The following is a 24,143-nucleotide window of genomic DNA, read 5'->3' on the forward strand; positions in this document are numbered from 1 at the left end:
TTGGGGCACCCTGACCATTCACTCCCCTAGGAGCCCAAGCTAGAACACAGCACTTCCAGGGGAACTCTGAAACCCTCAAGTTTCCTTTTCAGCTGTACTCCAGTTCTACTTGGTGCCCTGGAAAGAGTCTCAGGGAACATCAAGGAACTACTGGAAGAAAACAGATGAAGTTAGCAGGAAAGAAGCAATGCTTTAAAAATATATATAAATGCAAACATGCAAAACAATGAGGACCCAGCATTGAAGACAACTTGGAGGTGAAAAGGGTAAGGGCATGAGTGCAAACCCTTGCCTTCCACCCCCCCCCCCAATCATTTTTGCAAGTTAAAACCAAGATAATGACACTGGGTGGGGGACCAATTTTGAGGGCTGAGCAGCCAAACCAAAATTAGCTCCCAGCCAAGAGCTGGCTTGGCCTCACCATTCGGGGAAGGAAGCTGGAAAAGTCATGAAAGATTCTTTAGTAAACTAAGAAATAAGGCTGCAGGAACGTTTCAACTGAAGGTGACCCTTCTAGGAAAATATTTTTTAAAATAATAAAAATAACATAAAGTCCTCAAACAGCCTCTTTCTTAAAGAAAATGACCTGAAAGTTCTCGTGGGAGTGAAGGGGAGGGGGAGAGGGAAACAGAAAGCCTTGCTTTCTCTCTGAGACTACCTTTCTCAAATAGCTGCCTTTTTTTTTAAGGTCTTTTCTCATAAAAGGAATGATGCAATTTCCTGTCTTGTCCCAATGTTTCCTGTTAACTTACAAGGTGAAAGTTATCACCCTATATTAAACCACTGTCCTAAATGCAATAGAAAGTCCCTTTCCCCACCTATGTGCCCAGCAGAGCACCCCCTCCCATAACTCCTTCCCATCCCCCACCCCCAATGAAGTCTGAGACCATTTGTTAGATTTCTAACAAGGGGATGGTTAAAAACACCTATTCCTGTTTATACCAGACAACTATACAGCAGAGGAAAAAAAGTCTTTACTATAACTACTAATCACTGTCCCAGGTATGTTCTGCTACTGGCTCACATACTCCCAATGGGAAAACAGAATAGGTTAGAAGTGGGAGAAAATAACCCAAGATTTGGGTAGAAATGAAGTGGTCCAAAAGATTTTTCTTTAAACTTCTTTGTGTGTTAACTAAATTGAGAGCTGTGCCTCAGTTGTTAATAATATCTTCAAGCTGAAAATAAGCTAGAAAGGAAGCCACTTTGTGACAGTAGGCAGGCAGCCAGGCTACTGTGTTGGTTATTCAATCCAGAAAGAAAGGAGAAAGGGAAAGATGGTCCTGCCAGAGATGACCTCCTAGCAGCCTGTTACATTAATAGTATTCACCCGCCCAACACAGGTCACAAGGTAAGGAGGACAGCAGGGACCAGAGGTTCATCTTCTGAAGCCCTTCAGCCCAAGAGATGTTAGCATTGACCCCTGGGCCCTTGCTCTGTCCAGAAAGAAGGAGGAGTTGATACCATCCAATTTGGGAGTCACCCTGACTCTGGGACTTTTGAAGATAACCCTTCTATTAACCTTAGTTAATGGTCAATGGAGGGCCATCATCATTGCAGCATGGGCTGGGACAGCAGTGACCTTAGAAACCAGACTGGGCAGAGCCAGGGGGGAGGGAAATACATAGAGAACAGAACAAAATCTGGTGAACTTCCCCTGGCAAAAAAGTTAGGTTAGAAAAATAAATCCAAGAGAACTTTCCTACTTCGAACGTCTGCTATGCATATATCTGAAATCCCCTAAGAACACATAACCATCCTGCTCCTGCATTAAGAAGCCACTCTGAGGAAAATCCAACAAAGAAATCATTTTATGTCTTCCTCACCTCACCCCTCCCCCAAAAGGGCAGGTTAATGAATCTCCTTTGAAAGACTATTGCTGTTCACATTGTCTCCACTGAGGTTAAATGATCATACTGAATGACTTTTTAAAAGAATTATTCAGCACAGATACACTACCCAAAACCCCACCCATTCCAGCACTTCCATCTTCCTTCTTCCCCCTTCCCCAACTGTACTGGTGAATTCTGGGATTCTGGCTGTTTCCAGAGACTGCTCTTTAAGAAGCCCACCCTGCCTCTGAAAGAACTCTGCCAAGAAAAAGGCCTGTGAGGAGGAGGAGTTAGAATGAAGTGTCAGAGGCCAAAAGCTACACAGAAACCTGGCTCTGGCCCAGTATCTCCCCCACTTCACTGGCCTGGCTACATTCTGCCTCAGTCAGATGATGTGTGAGGAGAACTGCGATGCCTCTGGTCTGGCCTGGCAGCTGGGCTTGCTCTAGATTCTTCAGATGCTGTCATATGGCTATTAACCCCTGAAAGTCCTCCCCTTTGGAAGGTACAACTAGGGGAGAGTCTAATGGGCAAGCCTATACCAGAAGAAAGAGTCAAATACAATTTATGCTTCAACAGGTTAACAAAGAAAAGGCCAAATGATGCCACCTCTTGCCTGATTTTCTTTATCTGTTCAAAGGAGGGGTCTGGCCGGCCTAGTAGACCTCTAAAGTCCCTGCCAGCTCTAAATTTATAATGAGAACCCTCAAATGCACCCAACTCAGCTACTCTAACCCCCAAAGTTTGTCTGGATGCAATTTATCCTCAGTGAAATTGCAACCCACTGGTTGGTGTTGTCTCTAACCCACTCGGACAAAAATAGGTGCCATGATAAGAGAACTGGTTCCACCTCAGTTGTCTAGGCCAACTCTATTCTAAATTATATTTCCACATACAGTTTAAAATTTCCTGTGATTAGAGGGGATAGGGTAGAAGAAAGCAGAAAGGGACCTGAGCTTTAGCTGGGAATTTTCAAACAATCCTTCTCCCTAAGCATTTCTGTCTGAGCCCCAGGTTCCTAGGGTTAACAGTGAGGACAAGAGAGCACCTTCCTTGTGAACTATTTTCAGCTCTGTGTGTATATTTTCATATACATATGAAAAATATATGTGCATTTTCACATATATACACATACATGTATATACATGTGTGTATATACATACATATATGTGTGTATACATATTGAAGGTGCTCCTCCTGAGATACTAGTAGGCCTCAAAGGCCTAATGATACATTCCTGTCATTTATACTATTAATGAAATGAGAGTCAACCAGACTTTGTAACTTTTGTTCCAAAAGATAGGTGAAATGTATATGTTCCATTAAAAAAGTCAGAATATTGCCTAGAGTGTGAGGAAACCTGACTGCGGAAGGCCTCAACACAACCCACTAATGATACCTGTCAGTATTCAAAATTCGAGGGGTCCTCAGTGTCTACCCCCTTTATGTCCCCCTTAAAAATCCATCAGGAGACTTGTCATCCAGCTAACATAGATCTATGGTCTTTATAAATTTAACAGTAAAGTGATACCCAAGTAGAAACAAAGGTTGCTGATGACTGTCTAGCCTCAGAATCTTGGCGATTGGAATAGGGGGTCCTACCAGCTCCCAAAGTTGAATTAAGGAATATACCCAGAATTCTTCAAGTAAGAGGTCCCCATTTAACCATCCCCAGATCAAAGGACAGTAAATAATTAATTGCTTGTCGTTATATATCACTTTAAGGGTTTACAAAAAGTGCTTTCTTCCTAACATCCCTATGGATATAGGCTAACCTAATGTTAGCATGGGAACTTAAGTCCTTTCTGACACAGGTGGATGCAGACAAGTCTATTTTGAACACATTGTTCCTTAATTAAACAGTGATACAAGTGAGGGCTCCCAGAGAAAAGTCTTTTCATTCCCTGATCACCAATATTCAATGAAGCAGTTTCCTGCGGACTCCAAGGCCCTCCCTCATAAGATGAGGCTTCTATAGCTGAGTCAAACTCCTAACTTCCCCAGTGAATAAGGAGAATGTTCTCTGAAGTTTCCTGACTTTTTGAAAGATGACCCATCCCCACTGAGAAATGAGACCTATCTACACAGCTCAGCTCACTCCACTAGAACAAATCTCAGGACTAAAATCCCATACACCCCCTTAAAAAAATCCCTTTAAAACTTAAGAATCTTGGAAGAGAAATCGACCCTTTTATAACAATCTACTTATCCCTTTGGCAGAGCGGGGGATAACTCAGACTACTCTAATGAACCTTTTCTGTGGGTGCCATGTGTCATGTGTTTGCATCCCTCATATGGACCTGCATAAGCCGAGTGATCTTTCTGTCTAAAAGATCTGTCAAAAATGAAGACCAGCTTCCAGAATGGATTAATGCATTAAAAAAAGAAAAGGTCCCTTTTTCCCTGCTAGCAACTTGCTCTTCCCTTTTTGCAACAGTGGGTTTGCTGATGACTCTAATTTGGGAAACGAAAGAAAAAAAATCAAGGTGAGAGAAAAGAAGAGGATTTTCTTTTGAGGAATCTCAAGATTATCATTATTCTCTAAGAGAACCATCATGAGGGCTAAACTGAATGAGGCTCTATGTGTGGGAAGGACTTTAGTAATAAATGCTATGGTTCTTTAAAATTATTGGGATATTTGAAATACAACAGACAGGAGCCCTTCTCCTGGGAGCATTACCTTTTTAAAGCATCTCATTCATACAGAATGAAATGGCAAGAACACTGACTGGCAGGTCAATGTGGGCATGGGACTGTTCCTTTGTGAAGACCTCCCAAAGGCATTTCATTTTCACATTCAGCTCTCCGCACCCCTCCCACCCGCCCCCTTCTTCTCCTTCTTCCCTTGCCAAAAGAATCAAGGCCCTGGCTCCGGCCTCCCCGACCTTCCTCCCACCCTGAACTGAGCCCCATTCATTAAGCCTGCTCACGCCTAGGCCAGGAAGGAAAACAGAGCACAAGGCATGTGAAAGAGACAGTCAGATTGGTTATTTCAAGGGTGAGGGAGGTGGAGAAGAACACTTACAGACAACTTTTTACTGCTCTCCCCTCCCTACAAAGCAGTCAACTTCTCCATTAAAACACCCCTTTCCACCCCCACCCCACATCCTTAAGATCCTAGGAGACATTATAACCAGGCTACTTTCCTCATCATCTGCAGAGAAGACACACCCTGCCCAGTTGGAATGGAAAGACAAACTTCTTAAAAGGAGGAGAGGTTTGGGGTTTTTCTATTTGAAAGCACTCAAAGCCCTGGAGATGGGCCATTCATACAATCTTTTTGATGAGTTCTGACTACTACAGTTCGTGAAGCTGCTTTCCCCACCCCCCTCCCCCTTTTTAACCCAATAAGACCCACCTAGAAAGCAGTTTCTGCATCCCCACTACCAGGGTAATTTTCCTCTCTCCAAAGCCGAGAAGTTACACTTGCAGTTGTCCTGACAATGCACCTAATTAATGCTCTATCTCCCTAAGTAAAGAAGAAAGGTGGGTCTGAGTTGGAACTTTGAAGCCTTGGGAATTAGTCAATCAAGACCTAAAATTCAAAACAAGTGCTCTTTCATGTGGAAGCCCTCAGCTTTTGCCTTTGCTTTAAAGTCCCCCAAGCCCCTGGCCCATCCCCCTTCTGAAACCCACAACTCCGGTATCAGCTCCTCATTAAACTAAATGGCTGCAATTACCCTCTCTGAGAAGGGGAAAAAAAGTGGTTAATGATTGTTTAAAAAAAAAAAGTTTCTTTGCGGGGTTGGAGAAATCTTTTGGGAACAAAAAGAGCACCAAACCCTCAGAGAACTGGGATTGCCATGGGGGGGGCGGAGGGAAGGGGAGAAGAGATGGAAAATATTTGCTGCCACTTTTTAAAGATTAAGCAACCCTAGAGAGCCCCCTTATTAAGAAGGCACTCAACCAGCCAGTTGTGTCATTTCCTGTAGCCGGGGGCCCCCTCCTCCCCCTACCCCCACCCTTTCCTTCAGCAGACTAGACAGACAAGATGTTATCAATAACACAAACCTCTCGAAGAGCCCCCTTTCAAAAGCTACTACTTACTTCCTTTGCTTATTTCATGTGGTCCTAGGGAACAGGGCCTCCTCCCTGCATATTTCATGATTTTAAAAACAAAATTATCTAACAACATCCTTACTATGCTGCCTTTTTTTTTTGTCCTGGTTCTTTCTTATTGGCCTTCTTTTTGTCTCTGGGGTCCCTCTCCAGGCTTAAAAAGCAGAGAAGATCAACAAGTTGGATTTTTCTTCCTTCTCTTGATCCCGACATAACCTACCTACTATTCTCCAATCACCTTCTCCCCTTTCCCCCCCTTTTTAAACTTCAGTTCTCATTAGGGCCTTTGAGTAAACAATACACTCCCTCTCAAATCGGTCAGGATATATATTACAGGGAAATAAAAACAAACAAGGGTCTCCTGAAAGACAGCCACACCAACAGCAATTCCTGAAAAGGGGACTTGGGAAGAGTGGTTAGAGGTGTTGGGGAGTGAGTTAAGTAGACACCCTCATCCCCCAATCCTGCCCTAGAGCAATAAATGGAGGATAACCATGCAACAAATCCTGCTCAGAAAGACAGGCTGACTTAAAAGGGGAAGGGGCCTTCAGGATACACTAAGTGGGTTTTAACTTTCCACACTTGGATCTTAAGCAACCAAGATTCCCTTAAGAAGGAGAAAGGGCTCTCAGAATAGAAAGGCCTGGCAATGCTTGTTAGCTTGGGACTTGCTAGCTCTTGAGATAACCAGCTAATGACCTATTATTGTCCTCTTTGTTTAATCTTTTTTTTTAAAGAACCTCAGAAACAGAGAGGTACACCTAAAAATCACCAGTAGAAAAAGCTAAGTTGGCACTATACATCCAGTGCTAGCTATGATATTTTCTTATCAATATATATAGATTTCTCTTTCTATACATATATATTTGTATGTATGTATGTATGTATTCATATACACCACTGTCACTCATTCGCTTGGGGCCAGGCAGCACAGAAACTATTTCTAATTCAGTAGCCTTCGATAGGGCACCAGTCCAACAACCCCCCCCCCCCCCCCCGTTATCCTATTGGTTTAAACACTCCAAATTTGAGACTACCAGGCAAAACATTTCAAAGGGACCACCAGCCTCTCTAGCCCATTTGCCAAAAATACTGGGCAAGTCCTTTGCCCTGCCATCTTTTCTGGACCTGTATTTCAGAATTTTCTCCTACTACTCCTTTCACCCAGCACAGTAATGGGGGTGGCCTACAGAAAACAATCCACTTCACCTTAACCAGACCTCTAAAGTACCACAACAATAACTGACCCTCAAATTGGTAGAGTAGAAAACACCTATGGCAGAAGTGGGGTGGGGCACAAATCTCTAATAGATGGCTTCAAAACAAACTAACACTTATGGGGAATCGCTGGAGAACCCCAACTTGGGGCCTCAGTTTACAACATCTACAGAACTGGCCCAATGACCTAACGACAAAAACCCTCAGCACTGGTCTAGCAACAGGGGGCACAAACTGCTACCAGGTATCCATCCACCCAGTTAACACACTTAAACATAAAGTAACCACAAGTCAGACCAGGAACCAAAAGGCCATCCCATTTGTCTATTTTTTTCCAAGTGGGTCAGGAAGTAGCTGGGTAAATAAAGTAACAGGTCTTACCTGAAAGCCCCCCAGGGGCCAGATAATTAGTTCCCCCTGTTTCAGTGGAGGAAGGCACAGCATCTGGACACTCTGCTGCATCAGGAGTGGTAAGAAGACAGTTGTAAAAAGAAAAAAGGGAGAGATTATTATTATTTTAAGCATATACTCAAACAGTGTTAAAGAGAAACCATACATTCCAAACTGTTTACTCCAGGAAATGATGCTTATCACTAATTGTCTGCTCCAGGATTGCTGTACATCATGAGACGGACCACATTAGTTTGTCACCCCTGTCTGGGCTCCATGCTACCCAGTTAATCATTAGTCAAGTCATGCAAAATTACAGACTGACTGGAATCTCTTTTATTACAAGTTCTCCATTGAAGAAATCAAGTCGGCCATCTTTCCTTTTGGGGCCAAGGTCAAAGGCAGTTTAGACTGCTTCCCCCTACTCAAACTCTGGGTATATACTGCTACACAAACCATTTCCAAACTATGTCTAAATATTAAGTCTCTTCCAAGGGAAAACACTAGACTACTGTACAGAGTTGGTCACTACTCTTGTGCCCAGAGTTCTTCACAGAACTCAAAGCTTGCTAATTGGAGCTTCTTGCTCACTAGCTTTGCTGTTTAATTTGTCTTCCTTCTCCCTCCCTGGGGTCTCAGTTTACAGTATCTATTGAATGGGCTATAGCCCATTTGAGCTGTGGATAACCTGGGAGAAATAATTCAGTAGGCTGGACAAGTGGTTGGACTCAACTTTTCTCAATGCCTTACTGACAAATAAAGAAATAGAGAAAAAAGACTTATTTTCAAAAATCTCTATACTATGCATACTGCAAGCCTAGCTCACCTCTAATCTTGGTGAAGGCTTCCTTGGTCTCCCCCCTTCCTTTTTACTTAGCCTCATAACATTTTATCAGATTCTGTCTTGGCAGTTATGCTTAAAATATATTATAGCCTATCTTCCCAGCTAGATTGTAAACCTTTCATGCTTCTTTGTATCCCAAGTGCCCAACACTAACACATTCAATAAACTTTCCATGTTAATGATGATACCAAATCCACCTATACTTCAGGGGAATCTCAGGTAGAGATTCCCCCATCCCCAAAGAAGCAAACATTCATTAATAAGTGCCTACAATGTGAGCTTAAAACACTAAGGTAGGGACTGGAAATACAAATGAAAAGATTAGACAGTCACTGACCTCAAGGAACTGTCCCCTCTCCTCATCCCTCAAGGAAAAAAAACATGTAACAAAGGTGCAAGTCAATGGGGGGACCCAGTCATGACCAACTCATAATTCATTTCTTGGTCCCTGAAATGGGACCAATCCCAATAGCAACACTGACTCAGGAGAAATGCTACACGTTCATAGGGGTATTAGGTGCCTCCTGGATAGTATAGGCCCTTTCTCCTCCAAAAACTTCTCCCCCCCCCCATAAGGTATGATGATATTCTCAACTTGTAGTACAGACCTCTAGCTAACAAGTATGGTAAGAACATGCAAAAGCTAACCTCCAAGCTCTGCCCCAGGGCTGGGATTGCCTTGCTTAGTTAGCAAGGCTAACTGAGAATCCTCCATACCAGGAACTGGCTGGCCCCTTGGTTAAGTATATTGTCCTGAGTTTAAACCACCTCTAGACAAGGAAGGCTACACCCTCCTTCCTGGCCCTCTCTCCCTCTCCTGCCCTCTACTATCCAGGGTTATCACAGTACTGTAGCAGTCTCCTCCTAGCCCATGACAAAGTTCCTTTTCAAGAATTCTCTCCTAAAAAGCAGGGCAAGTGGGGAGGGGGGGGAAGAAGAAGAATGTGTGTGTAATCTCATTTTATCAGGGTAAAGTATAACTCATAACAGGAATATACAGTTTAACAGGATACACTTAATCAAATGGAAAACAATAGGGGAGACAGGAAATGAAGTTACTTGTGAAATACTGTATACCCTACACTTTCTAAATGCCTTTGGTGGAGAGTTTACTATGTTCCAAAGAGACAGGCTCTTTAACCCTTTCCTCTACATCCTCCTCCCTCCACCAAAGACTGTCCCCAAAATCATATCTAGAAACTGAGCAAATTCCCCATTTCATATAGTCTTTTCTTACCCCATGGTACCATGTGCACTACAGGCAAACCTGGACCCCCAAACACTTCAGGGAAGAAGTGGTACCCTCCAGGGTGTCAACCATGTCTCAGATCAAAGGTAACCTGGCCCTACACTGGCAAACCACAAGGGTTTTTATGAAATAGTATTTTGCACTTAGGCAGCACCTTTGATCTCAGGAAGAGATTTACAAACGTTAATTAGTTCTCCCTACCACCCTGTGAAATAGCCAAGTATACCTGGTTTGACACACACCCTGAAGTAAACTGAGGCCTCAGTGACTAGCCCAAAGGGCCACCCAGTGAGTCAGGGCTACAGCTCAGCTATCCAGACTTCCCACCCCATGGCTCTCTTCCTCTGGCTAATCAAACCGAACATGTCACAATCTCTTTCCTTATATAGCAGAGGATCACAGACCCAGAGCTGCAAAGTACCACAGAGGCTATCTAGTCTTTTCCTTGTTGTTCAGTTGTTCAATCATGTCCATCTCTTTGTGACCCAGGATGAATTTTCTTGGTAAAGATACTGAAGCCTTTTGCCATTTCCTTCTCCAGTGGATTAAGGCAAACAAAAATTAAGTGAATTGCCCAGAATCACCCAACTAGTGACTATCTGAGATCACACTTGAACACACATCTTCCTGATCCCAGGCCCAGGACTCTATCTACTGAGCCATCTAGCCACCTTAAGTCCTCCCCTACCTCTCTCCATTTTACAGATAAGTAAACTAAGGTCCAGAGAAGTTAAGTGATTACCTTGGAGGATTCTGATTCAAGACCAGTCATGTAGTAGTGGTAAGAAGGCTGGGGGGTGCCTGGAGGAGCTGCCTCTAAAACCCAACCAAAGTGGAACTCATCCCTCGGGGTCCTCAAAGGCAAGTCTCCAAAGAAAAGCACTGACTTGACCTTGCCTATTACTCAACTCAGGACCATGGCCCCCAAAGCACAAGTCACTCCTGTCTTCAAAACAATCAATATTTATCAAGCAACTAATATGTACAAGAGGCTGTGAGGAAAACAGAAATCATTTCCTTCCACGTGCCTCAACAGATCCTTGGAAATGCCCTGACCTCTCAGGTCAGAGGTCTTCCTCTGGAAGCCAACAGGTCACAAAGGAAAACAGATTTGAGTTGAAGGATTCTACTAACTAGCCCCCTCCCCACAATGGGCACCAAGGTAGAAACAATGCCATCTTTTCAATACTTTCAAAACTCCAATGAGAGAAGCAGAAGTCAGCAGAGTTTCTCTCACAAATTTTTTGGGAGGCCTAAAGGGAAAAGTCTAAAGCAGTACTAGGAACAGATATCTTCAAGCTGCCTACAGGTCTATGCAGCATGGACCCAAACTAGCTAACCAGGCCAATCCTGAGAGGGATGTGATGTATGGTGGGGGCTCTTCCCTGCCTTCTCTGTGACAGGAGTCTTCTGATCACAGCATTAAAACTGAAGGTAGCCTTGGCAATTATCTGCTCTACTTGGGGGGGCGGGGGGCAGTGCAAGGGGAGAACCCCGACAACTCCTGGTAAGGAAACTCATTCTACCAGGGCAGATGAAAACTCTTCCCCAACTTATTCTTAGAGTTTCCTAAAACACTGAGAGGTTAAGTGACTACGTGCTCACGCAGTCAGACTGCCACTAAGTATCAGAAGGAGGACCTGAACCCCACATCTAAGCCAGGATCTGTATCCATGAGACTTATGCCTCTCCCAACTCTCTCATTTTACAGACAAAAAAACTGAGGCCAGGAAAAACCAAGAACACGCAGCTAGTTAATAACAGAGCTGGGACTAAGTACCAAGGCCACCAGCTCAATACTCCCTCCTTCCTCCTCTGCCACAAGTTTGAAGCTCACTGCCCTACAAACCAGATTAGCAATGAGGGCAAAGAAAGAGGTCTAGTGTCTCCACTGAAACAAAACCTCACCCATCAATACTTCCTAATTCACATGCCTCTACCTCCACCCCCAATCCTGTCCTTTCTGGCCTTCAGAATTTTGTTAGAGATGAAGCAAAAGGCAAGAGACAACTTAAGCCCTCTAGAGAGATAAAGGACACACACCTGTGACCCTTAGTCCCATCTAGTCATGCTTAGCAACTGAAGCAGCCTATTAACTCAGTTCTCTCTAGGTGGACACATCCAACACTCCTTATACTCTCACAATAGACAGCCACCTAAGTTCAAATACTGCCTCAGATGCTTAGCTAGCTGTGTGTGAGCTTAGGTACATCACTTAACCTCTCAGCCTCAGCTTCTTCATCTTTAAATGGGTTATAACAACACCTGGCCTCACTGGGTTGTGTTGAGGACCAACTGAGATAACAAACATGATGTAAACTCTAAATCGCTATACAAAAGCTAGCTGTGGGACCATGGGCCAGTGATGATGCCCTAACACAGGCCAGAAAACTAAGCACCAACAGAAGCTGCCTTGTGCTCTAGCAATCGTGAACTGCAGTTGATTATTTTTTAACTATAGCAATAAAATGGCTTTCCCCAGCCTTGATGCCTATAGCTCTTCCAAAGAAATGCCTGTCTGCCTGCCTTACCCAGGGCCCCAACCCTCCCCCCACCTCCAACATCCTCTTCCCAAGCCTGAGTCTCCAGGGTAGGGACTCTCTTAGTTGTTAAACTGGTTATGATTTTAACAGTTTTCCATTGTAAAACCATGTTCCTCGTTCTCACCTAGTAACCTAAGACAAACAAATTCAACCTAGGGCTTAGAAACTTAAGAATGTGGGAGAATGAAATTCCCAGGTCAAAGAGACTCAGAAATATACAAGGTGTTGATGAAACTTGGGGACAGCACAGAGCAGGCCAATTCCCCTCCCCTTCTGTCTCTGTGTCCCTTCACTCACTCCCCAAGAGCTGTCAGTAAAAGGTCAGCGAAGTCCCAGACCTGTATGCCTCTTTAATGGCCATTTATAATGACAGACCCTTTCATCTGGGGCTTCCTCTCCTCATTGTCACTGCCCCCAAATTCTTAGGGAACAAGTGCCCTCTCTAGCTCTCCCTCTCTCACACACAACACACACTTTTTCCCTTTTTCTGAACAAAAACTTTTGGGTGAGTAACCAGTTGTTTTTGAGTTTCCGATTGGCAGGGTTGATTATTTCCTATTGGCTGATCTAGAGAACATTTTTCCCCCTTTCGAAGTAGCCCATTCATGTTCTTGTGGCTTGTCTGTTTACACACATTTTGCTACCTAATGTCAACACTTGCTAATGAATAAATGTATCACTCCACTAACTGAAAATGAGGTACTGGCAATAGCAAATTGGATACTTAAATCCTGTTAATAGATTTATCCTAGTCTCCTTGCAGGATGCCTACATACAGGCGGGCAATCACTCCCCTTTCCTAAAGGTTTATGCTGGCAGCTGGCCTGCCTTCCTTAGAAGCTTCAAGATGTTAGTTTGCCCCTTTACAAAATGGGAGGGAGACACACTAGGGTCAAGGGGTGATGCTAAATTTTATTAATTAAAAAATAGCAAACCTCATAACCCCAAGAAAAACCAAGTGTGGGAAAAATTAGCAGTGTGCATAAACCCAATCTAAGAAGGAAATGATAATCCAAGCTAGCTGGAACCTCAGAGACAGCACCTAGCATGAGGATTTTATGGTTTTTTTTTTTAAAGGATCCCTTTGGCAGTCTTTGGAAGCTTAGAGATCCCTCCTCAGAATAATGCTTTTAAAGGCATAAAATCTGCAAGCTAACAATGGAAAAACCATATCCAGTTCTATTGAAGTATACTTAGAACTATTTTTGAAAACAAGTTTATGGACTCCAGATAAAGAATCACTGATCTAGTGATCTAGTCCTCTTTTGACAGATGAGGACACTGAGGCTTAGAGGGTGAAGTCAGTAGCCCAAGGTCACATATCAAGACATCCCAGTCTGTTAACACAAGTCCAGAGCTTTTCCTATTTTATCACACTGCCCCTTTTTCTTGAGCATTTATAAACCAGTCAGGTAACCTTCTTTGGCAAGTTAGAGACTGGTCAATTTCAGTTAACACTTTAAGAACACAGTGCTCTAAGTTATCTCTACATTAATGACCATTTATCTGGTATTTTGTAAATCGAAAGCAAAATATCACATGCTCCGTAGGCCACTTATTAGAGGGGAGGGAGGAATGCCTCTCTAACTTGAGGGAGATGGGGAGGAGGAGGCCCATGCGGTGGAATCTGGGCTTCAGGAACACTGTTCATTAAAGTATTTTCATTCATGACTCCGCCTCAGCAAAACTTTTAATTAGGAGAAGTTCCATCAGACAAAACGCATGATGTGGTAGAGCTGTTTTCATTCCAGAAGGTTAAAAGATGCTCAGAAGACATTTGGAGAATTCTAGGGAGGCTTGCTTACCCACCTCCCCCCACCTCTGCCCCTCTTCAGGTCTAACATGCCTCTTTTTCTCCTACCACGAGTCTGGTCAAGTAAAAGCTTGAAAAATTCCAACACTGGGACACGGGCACAAAGACAATTGTGCTACAATCAATACTTTTCGCCAATTAATCTTCAGAGAGATATGAAGTGGCTCCACGAAACTGGGACTCCTCCCTGATGTTATCCACCATTCTTACTTCCCCTGCATTTCTCTCCTTCTACCATGCCAGTCCTACTTATCAACACAGGGCCAAGCCTGCTGCCAACCAGAAGTTTATGCAGACAACCGCAACAGAGCCGGTGCCAGCCTCAAATGGGCTTCTGCCCTGGCATCCTGCCACTCAATTATAAAGCAACAGGCATGCAGAACAAGGCTGAGAAACTTTTATGGCCCCCACCAAGAATTCTTAAGGAAACATGGGAGAAGGCTGACTTACAGGTGACTAGGGATAGGAAGTAAAACAGGGAAAAGGGGAAGGATTTTTTTTTTTGGTGTTGCTGTTTTCCTAAAAACTCAACTGTACTGCAAATCACAGTTTGCAGCCTTAGAAAATAACATTATCTCTGGCCACTTGGTTACCAACCTATAGCCATCAAAATGAAAAAAGTGCGGGAGTTTGTGAAAGTTCTGGGCCCCCTCCTTACTCTTTGGGCACTGGCACTTCAGAAATCTTTGAATTCTTCTAAAAACTTGTTACCTCTTGACTCCCTTGAAGCTTTCTGGTGCAAATAACAGCTTATGCATTTTAAAACTTACAGGTCATGGAGTGCAAAAACACTTCAAAGGAACAATTTTAGAGCATTTCTAGTATAAGCCTGGAAAAAAGTCTCTTAGCCCTAACAAAGTTGCTGGGAATAACCCAAACTTCCAAAAATGAGGAGCACATTCTGTATTCAATAAGCATAACGACTCCCTGCTGCCCTTACTACACACCGGGCTTAACCATTCTATTCCTAAAGACACTAGATGTACTTTAAAATCGTCTACTCACCAGTTGGTTTGAGAAAATCCATTGGGTATCTGGAGTAGGGAGGAGGGGGAGACTCTGGAATTAAAAAAGTAAAGAGAAAATAAGGCAGAGCCATGAGAAAAAGAGATAGAAACTTATGATAACAGTGGCATTCTTTTAGCAAAACTGTTTGTCTTAGCTCTGGGGGTTGGAGGCAGGGCCGGGAGGCGGTGATTGCCTTGATATTTTGCTGTCAGATAAACAAAAGAGGCCGCCTGGCGCCAGACTCGCTGCTATCTGCTACTCTGACTGTCTGATCCGGCCTCCCTGGCTCAGCTGAAACACTCCAGCTCTGGAAATCACCACGGATTCAGACTGCAGGATAATCCTCCCGAGCAGCACGTAGAACATTTCACAGAAAAGAGGGAAAGAAAGAAAATCTCCCTTCACTCCCATCCCTCCCCATAACCCCACACTCATCTCCTCCCCTAACCACACACCCAAACATAAAGAAAAAAGCAGAAAAATCCTATCGATCTCCCTGCCACCAGCTGATTTCCATTTCACAACTCAACCACCCAAGAACTCAAGAAAGTTTCTAGCAGCCGCGCTAAACTCTGGGACAACTTCAATGGGAACGGGGTTTTAAATTAGAAAACACTCCAAAATCAATATGCTACGGTTCACCAAAAACAAGAGAGAGAGATTGAGAGAGAGAGAGAGAGAGAGAGAGAGAGAGAGAGAGAGAGAGAGAGAGTGTGTGTGTTAGTGGAGGGGGGAGTGAATGACAGCTTACGATTATTATATAGTGCTTTAAGAAGAATCCTTTTGGACTACAGCTCTCTAAAGGGGCAACAAATGTCACTGATAAATACCAAAGCCGGTAATTGTATGGACTCTCCCTTTCTTCCGGAGGAGGGGGAAAAATTGGAATACCAATGTCCCAGTGGCTTCTCGTTCCTTCTTCAATTCAGGAGGAAATCTATAGCAGGCTATGTACATAGATAGCTTTTTTCAAGCAGCCTTTGCTATCCCCGTAGCCCAGTCCCACAGACCAGACTTGACTTTCTTATTTACCAAGGGATAGGAGATTCACGTCGCAAGTAACACTTCCACTTCTCTTGGAATCAATTAGTCTGCATCCTAAGACATCTCCTACTCCTTTTTCTGAGTAAAGGCAAAGAGGGAGCAAGGATACTTTTTTTGCACTTTCCCCCTTTTTTGGTCTCTAATTTTGAACCATATGCACAGTACGGTTTGCATGAATAATATTCACGTCAAATTATTACTCACGGGCCTGAGGAGTGCAGAAAAGGAAGAAGACACAGCACACCTCAGTCCAAGACCTCCCCCGGGGTTCCCCCCACAACGCATCCTCACTATAAGCATTTTTCGCCACTAGCTATGCAGGGTGAAAAGAATGCAATCACACAGCTGTAAAAAGTATTTACCCCAAAACTGTTTGCTCCATCACGGGGGAGGGGAAAAGCTAGACTTGAAGCAAGTGGAAACTCCTTACCTAGTTCGCAGAGCCTACTAAGGTGGTGAGGGTTGCAGCAGACCAGCTCCGGGTTGTTCTTTCCGTAAGATTCACAGCAACACAACCTCTTGACTTCCGAGGAATGCCTGAGATCTGGCCACCTGAACACTTTGCACAACAACAAGGGGAGCGAGTAAGACGATGGCTGCGGCTGAGGCTGGGTAGGCTGAGTCTGGAGAGGGGACGCGGGCAGCCCCTGCCCCAGCGCCAGCCTGGAGTCCACTCTGCCAGGCAGGAGGAGGCAGGCGGTGCGGGTGCCCCCGCGGGACTCCACCGCCTGCAGCAACAACTCCAGCTGCCGCTCCTTCAGTTTCTTCAACACCGAGTGGGTTAGCGCCTTCAATTCCGCCTCCGAGCCTCCGGCAGCGCCGGCGCCCAAGGAGGGGTGGTGGTGATGGTGGTGGTGGTGACCTTTGGCACCTTTGACCGACTTGCCCAGGCAACAACCACCCCTACCAGCGCCTCCTCCTCCAGCCCCATGCGCCCGGCTGTCCGTCGCCCCTTCCCCCCTCGGCTCCCCTCCTCCTCCTCCGCCTCCGCCTCCTCCTGCGCCCTCCTCCTCGTCCTCCCCGCCGGGCGCACGGCTCCTCCAGAGACGCCGGACGAGCACCGATCGTTTGGTCCTGAACATGCGGGACGAGGAGGCGAGGAGAAAAGTCGTTTCCCGGCTAAGGAGCGAACATGACCTCCGCACACCATGAAGAATTTGGGCGCCGAGTTGGGGCAGCAGTCGCAGGCGGCAGCAGCAGCAGCAGCAGCAGGAGCCCGGGCAGGAGCGGCAGCGGCAGGAGGGACGCTCCGTAACATGCGCCAGTCTCTCGGAGCCCGGAGGGAGTGGGGGGGTTTGGGGGGGCCTGGCAGGGGAGGGACCGCTCCTCTCCGGCTTCCCCACCCCGCTCCACTGGCACCCGATTCAGGTCGTCTCGCCCAGCCTCGCAGAAGAAACAGACCGGGCTGACCAAGGGAAGATACAAAGAAAAAGGGAGAAAAAACGGGGATTCAGGAGGGGTAGTTCTCCCTTCTCTCCTCACTGCCCCCCAAACGCAGAACGTAGAGGAGTAGCTTTTGAATGTCAACACCTCCAGCCTCAGCTCCTTACTGAGGCTAAGAACCTCAGGAAAAGGAAAATTTAAGGTTTTGTTTCGTTGATTGAATCAGGAGAAAATGCTCTTTTCTCCTCTAAGCAACTTAATTTGGGGGTGAGGAGAAGCTGGCAATTAAAAAAAAAGGCAGGCACGCGATTTAATTTTTTTTTTGCACTATATCCTTAGTAACCGGATCTCCACGAATTCCATCCACACGAAGGTTCGGGGGAGGGGAAGAAAATGAATTTCACCCCGCATGAGGTGCCTGGCGAAAAAATTATTTTTCAATTAAAAAGGGGGGACTCAAATTTTCTAAATAAAAAATCACCACTGCAAGGCGCAGCCCTGGGGACGTCCGGTTGTATTGGAGTTTTCAAAAAAAAAAAAAAGGAAGGGCGAAAAAAACGTTTACAAAGTAACACAAAAAAATTTTTGGTGGAAAAAAATGTATCCACGAGTTAACATCCTTTTTTTTCTTCTAGGAGCTCTGTTCGTCTTCCTCTCCTTTTCTTCTGCCAAAGACACATACATATGTGTATATGTATCTTTTTTTAATCCAAAAAAAGCTTTGAATCGGCTTCTTCCACCATGCTCGTCTGATTATTTTAAGTGAATCTCTCGTCTTTCCTCCTTTCTACACCACCCCAGCGAAAGAAGGAAAAAAAAAAAAACAAAGAGCCACCCACTCCCCCCCTCCAAAAAAATATACACCAGCCTTCGCTGGCTCTCCTGGTTTTTCCGAGGTGGATCTCTGAGAGATAGCCCTGCTTCCCCCGCCCGGACCCAGATCCCACTTCCTCCAGGCCCCACGGCTGGCAGGAGGGAGACGAGAGAAAAAACAGATCTGAGAGGGGGTGATGCCGAGGCTGACAGGAGGTGAGACTGGCGTCGGCTTCGCTCTCTAGCTCGCAGGCTGGCTGGCTCTCTCTAGCAAACGCTACTGCAGCGGTGTCTTCCTCCTCTCAGGGTTGCTCCTCGCCCAGGCTCCTCGCCTCGGCTGCAGACACGCAAGCAAGCAAGAGGAGGAGGAGAAGGAGGAGGAGGAGGAGGAGGAAAGATCAAAAAAAAAAAGCACGGCAGGCAGTCGCTTGTCTGGGCTCGGGGCTCCCTCGAGGGTGGCTGCTTACTTTCCGCCTCCTTCTCTTCTCTGGCCTCTTCGACTTTTATTTTTCTCCCAATGCGCCGGGCAGCAAGCAGCAAGAAAAAAAAGCTTGGGCTCCCTTCTTCTCTCCTATTTTCTCCTCCCTTTTTGTTTTTTTTTTTTCCTCCTTCTTCTGGGGAGGGAGGGGACCAGCAGGCTTTGCCTTGCAGGAGGAGGCAGAGGGGAATTTTTTTTTTAATGTGGGGTATCCTTCTTCTTAGTCTTTGCCTTTGGCTTCTGGAGCCGGGCTCCGGTGCTTTGCAATCCCGAGGGGAGGGTAAGACTCCGGGAGGGCGAGGGGGACAGTGAGGGTTCCGAACAGCTCCTGCCTCCAGCCTGTATTGGCTCTCACCTCGCTCTACTCGCGGACCTAGCTCCCGTGTATGCGTGTGTGTGTGTATGTATGTGTGTCTGAAGCTCGCCGCCTCCTGCACACACACTCTCTCTCCCTCCAACCCCCCTTCTTCTCTTCCTCCTCCTCCTCCCCCGCCCCTCCTCCTCCTCCTCCTCCTTCCCCCACACCCCCCCCTCCCACTTCTCCCTGGCTCTCTCTGCTTCGCTGGTTCCACTGCGCAGTGGCGCGCCCGGCTCCGGCCTGGACACGTGACCGTCTAGACACCCTGTCGCTTTAAAAAAAAAAAAGCGATTGTGTTTCGCAAACAACAGATCGGGTTTCTAAAAGCTATTTCTTTTTCTTCTCCTTACCACCCTCCCCGCCCCCCCCCACCCCAGCTTTCCCTTCTTACTCCCTCCTCCTGAATTCTGGGGAGAGAGAAGGAGAGAGAAAGAGAAACTGAGAAGGAAGAGAAAGAAAGGAAGAAAAGAGGAGGTGGAGAGAAAAAAAATTCCCTATATATGTGCGTGTGTGCGTATAGCTATATACATACATACACACATATATAAAATGAGGTGGGCAGGAAGAGTTACAGCAAAGAGAAAATATTAAAAGCAAAATCAAAAAAAAAGGAGTCAAGAATGGGGTTGCATCAGCAGACTAGTCTGGGTGTTGATTGCCCTTGTACAATATAGGATTTGCACCCCCCCAAAATTTTTCCTCCCCCCCCCCAGCCCAGTTCATTCATTTAAAGAGATCGAGAGTCCTGACCGTGAGATCTATTGGGTTTGTTGCGCAGCAGCCTCCCGAGGGAGGAAGAGGGAGCTCTGTCCTCTTTTAAGAAGACATTTAAAACTGGACTGGACTGGAGCCCCAGGAAGTCTATACTGGAGGGGACCGAGCAGAGCTCTGGCCAAGGGGTGGGGAGCCGGACGAGAATGTGACCTCAGTCTTCTCTCGCTCTCCTCCACGCTCTTGTTTCGGTGATTACATGGGAAGTGTGTATTGTGAACAGCTCTGGAATGTGTTTAGGGTTGTGATGTGTAGAGTGGGGCTTGTACTGGATCTTGGCAAATCCCAACACGAAGAGGTGGGTGAATGGAGGGAGGGAGGGAGGCAGTGCTGGAGGTAGTGACCTGCAAATTTCTTATTTCGTAAGTAAATATGTAGACACAACATTCAACCCCCACGAGCACAACTTAACCGAAGGTTGAATCGGCTGCCTTGAAATGTATGGCTCTATAGAAGAAATGCATATAGCAACACATGCCCTTAGTGACATGGATGATGATGGCTTCTCTTATATGTTATGATGCTGAGGATCAGGAATTTTATCTTCTATACTTCCTCAGTAAGTCAACTAGCAGCATTTATTAAGCGCCTGCGATATGCCAGACACTATGCTAAGTGCTGCAGACACCGAAAACATGAAGTGCTATTTACTCCCGAACTACCTAAGCAGCCAGCCCTAATAAATGTGTAAGTTGCTGATAAGAGTATAGAACTGAACGTTCAGATGATTCCCCCCACCCCCCCTTTTTGGACTGGACCTTTGATCGTATCTGGATACGGAGCTTCCTGGAAGGAACTCCCACTTCCAAAGCAGATCTTCACCTTTTCTGCAATTTAGAAAGTTGCCTGGGGCACTGAAAGGTTAAGCAACTTGCCCTGGGTCACATGGAATTCAGAGAATCTTAATAAAATGTTTATATGGGACAAATGTTCTATTCAATTCAACAAACTTTTGCTCCTAGTGCAGTTTCAAGGGGCCCTTTATGAGACAAAGACAAATATTAGAATATTTTCTGCCCTCAATGGGCTTATAGTCTAGAGGGGAAAAATAACAAGGATATAGATAAGTAAATATTAAATATATATTAAATACAAGGGATTGTTAGGGTGTGGAGGAATGACTGCAAAAAGCTTGGGGAAGGGGATCAGAAAAGATCCTTTTGGGGAGGTGACAGTTGATATTGCCAAATTCATATACAAACATTATTAATGCCTAGTATTTGTTGATTTTTAAAAATTGCATGTTTGACAACTGTTGTCTTAACTCCATTTGGGGTTTTCTTGGCAGAGATGTTAGAGTGGTTTGCTATTTCCTTCTCCAACCCATTTTACAGATGAGGAACTGAGGCCAACAGGGTTAAGTGACTTGCCCAGGTTCACCCAGCTGGTAGGTACCAGATTTGAACTCATAAAAGATGAGTCTTCCTGAGTCCAAGCCCAGTACTCTATCCAGTGCGCCACCTAGCTGCCCACTTGACATATACAGGGAGCAAATAGCAATGTGAGTTTTTAAAAAGTAAATATTCAAAATGGGAGAATTTCATCTGACTGAACAAGAAATGTGAACTTTAAGCTGTTATTAGAAAGCAAAAATTGTATATCTCCCTTACTAGACTGTTAACTCCTTGAGATTAAGAGATCTCTCAGGTATTTTAGTAACTTCAAATTATATGACAGCATGGGGTGTGAGTGAAAAAAACTAAATAGCCCAAACACATTATCCTTTTAGGTTGTGTGATCGTCCTCTAGCAGAGATCATCTAGACACATTTCTGAAAGGTGTTCAAGGACTGCGAAGCTGTGAATGGGTATATCCGTCTACAGAAAGCCTAGATGCTGTTAGAGAACGTTTCTCTAAGCTATGTACTTGGATTAAACTTGCCATTGAAAATAGGGAAGGTACCCCCTTGTTGTGGAAAGAACCCTGGATCTGGAATCAAAATACCTGAATTTGAACATCAAGTCTGTGTCACTTTGCACAAGTCATTTCTTCTCTTGATCTTAATTTTCCCCATCTAAGATTCCTTCCAACTCTAAGGTCTAATGAAATAGCTTGGCATGTATGGGGCAGCTAGGTGGTGCAGTTGATAGAGTGTCGGACCTGCAATCAGGAAGACTCATCTTCCTGAGCTCAAATCTGACCTCAGAAACTTAGAAGCAGTGTGACCCTGGGCTAGTCACTTAACCCGGTTTGATGGTGCTTCAGTATCTTTGCCACTCCAAATGGGGTCACAAAGAGTCAGCCACGACTGAACAACAAAGTAAGTACGAGTTTTAATCAGAAATCTAGCCAAGTTACACACAGAAGAAATAGAGATGGGAAGAATCTGGACCTTGACAATTCAGGTTGTCAATTTAGTCTCCTGCTCAGTATTAACAAGAGAATCCCTTAGCATTATGAAAATAAGACAGGAATACTACTCTTAAGGGTTCAGAAAAAAAAAATGAGGCAGGTTTACTTTCCAAAGGCAGCCTACTAAGGGAAAGAATATGGCATTTGGAGTCTGCATTTGTTACTAAATAGCTATGACGTAGGCAAGTCAGTTCACCTACTTGGGCCTTAGTTTTCTCATCTATAAAATTAAGAGATTGGACTAAATTATTTCTGAGATCTTTTCCCAGTTCTAACATTTTGTGAGGTTGGCCATCAGATGTTAGGATGGAATTTAATAAATAGAAAACAAATGTCCTACCACTAGCATATTTCTTGGCTAACTTGAGAATCTTAACAAAAAAGTTTTCTCATTTCAAAAAATTTGGAAAATTGTGTTAATCTCTCTCCTGTTAATAGGAATATAAATAATACATATACATATATACATACATATCTGTGTGGCAGGCAAGCTTCACAGATGTGACAAAAGTTTAATCTGATGTCATCGAGGTGGCAGAGTTGAGAGTGCTAGAGTTGGATTCAGAACCACCTGGGTTCAAATTCTATACCAAATATTTACTAGCTGTGTGACCCTGGGCTAGTCATTTAAGCTCTCTCAGGCTCAATTTACTTATCTACAAAATGGTATGTTAATAGCACCTATTTCATAGGGTTGTAGTGAGGATCAAATGCTGTATTATTATGTCAAGGACATGGCTGGATAGCCCATAGGCAGATGTGCCATTTGTGTGTGTGTGTGTGTGTGTGTGTGTGTGTGTGTTCTCCTGGAGTTTTTTTTGGGTTGGAGGGGAGGGAATTTTATTTCCCTACCCTAAGGAACTCCTGATGAGGAAATTCTAACAACCAAAGCAAGTTGACACCTGCCCTAAAATGTATTGTTTTCGAGAGTTGTCTGGGGGACTAACAGGATAGGTAGCTTCCCTGGGGTCACACAACCAGGATGCATCACACATCAAGGGTGGGACTTGAATACAGTTCTTGCTAAGAGGTCGGGTGTTTTTTTGGTCACCTATGTCATACCACTTTTCTTTCTAGTTTATATTGTGTTTTAATCCACACTTTAGATGGCTGTTTCACCCTGGCCATTGCTTCCCCCTTTTCATTGAACTCACTGAACCAAAACTTTTCAAAGGAGTTGAATTATAGGGGCAAGTATCCATCATTATTAATTCTCTATTCTTTTTACATCAGTGACCCTGATCTTGATATTAATAGCAAACCTTTTCCAGTTCTTCTCCCCATCTGCCTTTCCTCTCCTTCATGGTTCCTTTCATAGAAATTGCCAAGATAAAACAAGGATCTCAAACCCAAACTTTGGGCTACTTAGTGGCTCCCCACCCCTGCCCCCCATATTATGTAGCCCTTTGAATAAGAGACTAAATAACTGGATTAACAAATCTCAGTAAAGGCAAACAAAGATTTAGATAGTCGTGTGAATAGATTAGTGGTATTAAAGTTAAAACAAACAAGCAATTTGAGTCTGAGACTACTGGGTAGGATGGATGGGTCCCTATTGCAGAGAAAGGTCCGTTGCTAGTCCATGGAAAGTTTCATTTCCATTCTCTTTCACAAATATAAATGTGTGGGACATGTGTACCTTTCCTGCTTCCTCTGGGCCTTAGAAAAAGAGTTTAGAAACACCCCCCCCAACTATTATGAATGAATTTGATTCTAATCAGTTGCTGGCAGGGAATATGGAATAAAATATCTCATTTGCAGTTGTTTATTTCCTGTTGTGGCTTCTATTTTCATCTTTTAGTCACTTTGGTGATAGTAATCAAACACTAATCATGGTACAGCCACAAGTCACGGAGACCAAAATAACTAGCAGCAGAGTTATGACAAACAAGGATGGAGTCATCTAAAGAAACTGGCTATTTAATCTCCTATAGTTGAAGAGCCTTGGACTAACCTAGGAAGAATTCGGGCAAATGTCCCATCCCAGC

At 44.6% G+C, this 24,143-nt stretch overlaps 1 protein-coding gene across 2 annotated transcripts in view; it reads right to left on the reverse strand.

Annotated features, from left to right (window-relative positions):
- Positions 1-18,714, reverse strand: part of SMAD7 (SMAD family member 7) — a 34,813-nt gene extending 16,099 nt beyond the window's left edge. The window contains exons 1-3 of one of the 2 annotated variants that reach the window (XM_036740953.1): positions 16,431-18,714; positions 14,954-15,007; positions 7,491-7,562 (exon numbers count right to left, since the gene is read on the reverse strand). In XM_036740953.1, the coding sequence (XP_036596848.1) occupies positions 7,491-7,562; positions 14,954-15,007; positions 16,431-17,082 (778 nt within the window). In that variant the 5' untranslated portion in view covers positions 17,083-18,714. Of the gene's footprint in view, positions 1-7,490; positions 7,566-14,953; positions 15,008-16,430 lie in introns of both variants that reach the window. The other variant, XM_036740952.1, reaches the window with a different exon arrangement.
- Positions 18,715-24,143: the final 5,429 nt, after the last annotated feature.

Source organism: Trichosurus vulpecula, chromosome 1 (genome assembly GCF_011100635.1).
Source record: "Trichosurus vulpecula isolate mTriVul1 chromosome 1, mTriVul1.pri, whole genome shotgun sequence".
NCBI lineage: Eukaryota > Metazoa > Chordata > Mammalia > Diprotodontia > Phalangeridae > Trichosurus > Trichosurus vulpecula.